The sequence below is a fragment of the Cyprinodon variegatus genome, unplaced genomic scaffold (assembly GCF_000732505.1).
Source record: "Cyprinodon variegatus isolate N-32 unplaced genomic scaffold, C_variegatus-1.0 Scaffold189, whole genome shotgun sequence".
Classification (NCBI taxonomy): domain Eukaryota; kingdom Metazoa; phylum Chordata; class Actinopteri; order Cyprinodontiformes; family Cyprinodontidae; genus Cyprinodon; species Cyprinodon variegatus.
Genome location: NW_015150642.1, coordinates 1,098,496 through 1,102,912, shown reverse-complemented (window position 1 = coordinate 1,102,912; position 4,417 = coordinate 1,098,496). Strand labels below are relative to the sequence as shown.

The window sequence follows — 4,417 nt, the reverse complement described above, 5'->3', positions numbered from 1 at the left end:
AGCCTGATAACTAAAAGATCTGCCTCCCATTCTACTTTTAGAAATTCTAGGAACCACTGGTAAACCTGCAGATTGAGAGCGAAGTGCTCTGTTAGGAACATAAGGAACAATCAGATCTCTGATATCAGATGGAGGATACATTTTTCTGTAGGCTATTTATAATTCTGGTATCAGTGTTTTCACAATGATTTTTCTGAATTATTGTTAACCTCTTGGTGATTAAGCCTATTGGCTGTAGGCTCATGAAGAACACGTCACCACCGCCGCATGCCTGAGTCAAAGGTCACAGTCAGCTGCTTAAAGGCGGTGTCTCTTTCATCACTTCTGCTTCATGCTTTTATGGAGCTCCTGAATAACCAGCTTCTGTCTTTAATTACGCTGCTCTCTAATTATACTCGGGTTATAATAAGAAAGGGTCTACTTTTATTTTGAAAATCTCCCGAGGAAGGCTTAGTGGGCTCTGACGTCAGGTGGATGCCGCTGACGTGATTGAGAAGAAGTGGGGCTCTCAGACCCCTGGGCAGGATAAAAAGATGAGGCGCAGCGCGCGGCGCGCCTCCTCTCCGTCCTCCATCCCGCGGCGCGCATAAGGAGCGGCCGGAGCGTCTGCGCGTCATGCTGGGCAGCAAACACAGAAAGAACCGAGCCGGGACGTCCGAACCGAAGGCCATCGATCCTCTCAGGAATCTGGGTGAGTGTTTTCCCGTCTAAGCACCTTTAGCTGCAGAGTGGAGGGTCTGCAGAACCAGGACCAGAAACAGACCAGAACCAAGGACCGTTATGTGGTTCCATCTGATCCAATTAGGGCTCTGCGCGAACCAGAACCAGACCAGAACCAGAACCAAGGACCGTTATGTGGTTCCGTCTGATCCAATCAGAGCTCTGCGCTCTGGACCAGCAGGCAGCTGCTCTGGGATCCACAATGTTCCGTTAGAGCAAACTGGAGCAGAAGGGATTACTGCCAGAGACCGTGCTAAAACCCCGAGGACCCAGGGGGCCCCTGGGGGCCAAACCCACCCAGCTGGTCTGATTCATCTGTTCATTTCTACTAACCACTGCTTTATGCTGCTTTTTTACAGAACAAACTAAATATTATTTTAAATATTGGGCTTAATTGTAGTTAAGTAACAACATCTTAGTTAGAAAGTTGTTACATAATGGCTTAAAACAATAACATTATGACTGTTTATAATTTTACACATTTTAACAAACAAACGAAATATAATCAAACCAAAAAAAAATGTTTTTCCCCCCTATGTTTATTTTATTGTGGTAGGAACTGAACCTATGAACATGTCTGGTAAAATTTACAAAGTAAAACATGTTGAAAATAAATAAATCAGCAAATAAAATAACTGATTCAACAATTTAATGTTGTTTAATGGGGAAGTAGAGTAAAATATCTCATAATATGAGCTGGAAGGTCTCAGTTTTTGTCGTTAGTGAGGTTATGACATCATCTGCTGTTATTCCTGTTAAAGGTCGACTCACCATATGATCAGTTGCTTCCCAATAACAGCCTCTTTTCTTCCTTATCTAACAATAAATGATTCAAATGTCACCTCACATCTTTTTGATTGATTTCTTTTATTTTTGTAGGGGTTGTTCTGGTGATGCTTATTAGATTTGATCAATAAAACTTCCATCCGATTGATCCGATTGATGGGGGAAACGCTGAGGTTTGATGGTTTCTCTCCTTTTCTCAGATCTTTGTTCAAATGTTTCACTGATTTTTTCTCTTCTGCTGTTTTCCTCAGTTCTGCTCTTCACTGCTTTCTTAGATCTTCCCTTTCAATGGTTGCAAGAAAGTTTAAGCATAGTCCTTTGAAGGCTTGAAAAACTTTTTTTTTTAATCTAGGATGATTATATTATATTATTTTATATGTTTATTATTTACTCTGTTTTTTGCTGATCTGTTCAAACTCAGGTTTTATTGTTGGTTTTTATCTTTTATAGTCCAGTTGGATTCGATCGGTCAGCGAATCTTTAGCTTTTTGGATTTTTCCTTCTAGAAACGGAAATTAAAAAAGGGATGAGTAGAATTTAGAAAATATTTGGGTTCCGTTTCAGTTTTTGTATTTTAAAACTTTCTTGTTTTCTAATTCCTTTTTCTCAAAGGAAAATCAAACCAGGTTAAGATCCACTTTCTTTGTTCTGATTCTAATTTAGCTGCACAAAAATAAAAAAAATCCAACATCTTTTAATTAGCAGTGAAATCATGTTTCCTGGTCCTGCTATGCATCAAAGGCGTCAGGAAGGATTGGGCAGCGTATGACATCACAGGGTTGTAAAGGTTTTAGGAAGGATTTGAATCAATATTTTCTCATTAATAAGATCCATCTATCATTTAAAAAAGCTTCATCTTTTATGACAAAAATCCTTTGAAACACATTTTTTTCAATATACGTAGGAAAAACGATTGGTTTAGAAATCAGTTACAGTTAGATGATGTCATTTTTATCCTTTTTGTTACTCTGGAAGTTAAACTGGATAGATTCAGTGTTTTTGTAAATCTGCTGAACACTTCCTGTCATCTACACTCCACAGGAAGCGGACGTTAACCTGCAGGTTAAAACTCTTTCTGACAAAACCACCAATATCACCTTAAGCGAAGGAGAGCAGAAGCACATCTTTCCTGCTGTCACTGTGAAAATCATAATCCTTCAGACTCAGACAGAGAATTATGTTCTGGGATCAGTTTTTATCCGACGGTTGCTTCCAGATTTATAGATGTGTTTATTTAGAAGCAGACGGACGCTGCAGAGCTGGGAGTTACAGCTGCAGTCGGATGGCCTCTGGGGATATGGAGAGAAATTTATTCCAATATTATTAAAAACAAAGAACGTATTTAAAAAAACAGGAAAGTTGAAGAAGATGCGTTTTAAAAACTTCTCAATTAAAAAAAAAAGGCTTCTGAGAGTATTTCATAATGTGAATGTAAAAGATCAACCATTATCTTCCATTATCTTAATTAGACATGTGGTTTTTATGGCTTTGTTTGCATGTTTCCATTTGTTTTATTGTATTACATTTTTACTGTGAAGCACTTTGTGATTTTTATCTGTGAAAAGTGGCTATACAATTAAATTTTACTTACTTACTTACATCCCAGCTTGCTGTGTTTTAAAGTTTATTTTTTGAAATAAAATATATATTTGTTTTCAAATCAGTTTTATGAATTATATTATTTTAGAATACAGATGTCACCCTCTAGAGTTCTGGATGATCCGTGCGCTGACCAATAGAAAAACATCTGCTCTGCTTAGACGATAGCAACAGTGTTTCTATTGGTCAGCCAGGCCAAAAGGCCACCCAGAAGTTTAATGGGGGGGAATCTGTAAAGAATAAAATATATCAAATAATAAAAATGTTATTTTATCATTCTCATTGGCAATATTAAAACACTGATCTCCTAATGTTACAACTTTATACTTTGATCGTTCTGACTTTATTCTTAATGATATTTAAGACTTTATTATCAAAAAACCTTAATATCATGACTTTATTATCATAATATTAAATATTATATATTTCTTTGTATCTCTTTGATCCTTAGACATAGACAGATTTTATTTTGTCATTTTGTACACACAAGTGTAAACAAAAAGAAATTTCGTCCAGTACAGCGCTCTAGACTATTTCATTTTTTAAAGTGCAGCCTTGATAAGGTAAGCAGCAGGGATAAAAACATTGTGATGAAAAAAGTGATGATACTCTGACAGAGATTAGTATAAAATTATAGATAATTTTTAGAATTTTGACATCTCCTAATAGAAAAAATATATAGTATTTAATGTATAGTTTAATAATGTTATTAATTGATTCCCACTAATTCAGCAGAAACAGCAAATCCACTCTGCGTTTCATCATACGTGTCTTTTTCCATCTGTTTTGTCCCCAGGCGTTCAGGACGATGAAGATGTGAAGCAGATGTTGCAGGGTTCCAGTATGGTGAAGGTTCGCTCAGCTCGCTGGCAGAAACATCGAACCTTGAAGCTTCTGGAAGATGGCGTCACTATCTGGTGTCAGTCCCACAAGACATCCAGCCGGGCCAAGGAGCAGCAGTCCTGTGAGTCCGCTTCATTTTAGCTGCATCCTGGTCCAGGTGTCAGTGGAGATTATTTCCTGTTTGAGATCCTTCAGATGTTCTGATTTTGGGATGAAGTTTCTGTTGTATGTTGATGATGGAATTTTTTAACCAAAAATGAAAAAAAACTTGAGGATTTATGGACCACTAACCACTAAGAACTGCAGATATACTATAACTCTCATGCTACCTTCAGACTGAATGTGACTCAAGCAGCAAAGAAGCTTCTGCTGCTTCATCTTTGCTGCTCCTTCACATTAAGGTTAGACGTCTAGTAAAGTGTGTTCAGATGCATCTGATGCTTCTGCTGCAGCACTGTGATCTAACAGG

The 4,417-nt window shown here is 37.6% G+C and overlaps 1 protein-coding gene across 1 annotated transcript in view; it reads left to right on the top strand.

The window, feature by feature from the left end:
* The first annotated feature begins 475 nt into the window (after window positions 1-475).
* Window positions 476-4,417, top strand: part of LOC107087649 (1-phosphatidylinositol 4,5-bisphosphate phosphodiesterase delta-3-A-like) — a 23,983-nt gene continuing 20,041 nt past the window's right edge. The window contains exons 1-2 of the mRNA XM_015379333.1: window positions 476-691; window positions 3,902-4,069. Coding sequence (XP_015234819.1) covers window positions 616-691; window positions 3,902-4,069 — 244 coding nt within the window. The 5' untranslated portion in view covers window positions 476-615. The remainder of the gene's footprint in view (window positions 692-3,901; window positions 4,070-4,417) is intronic.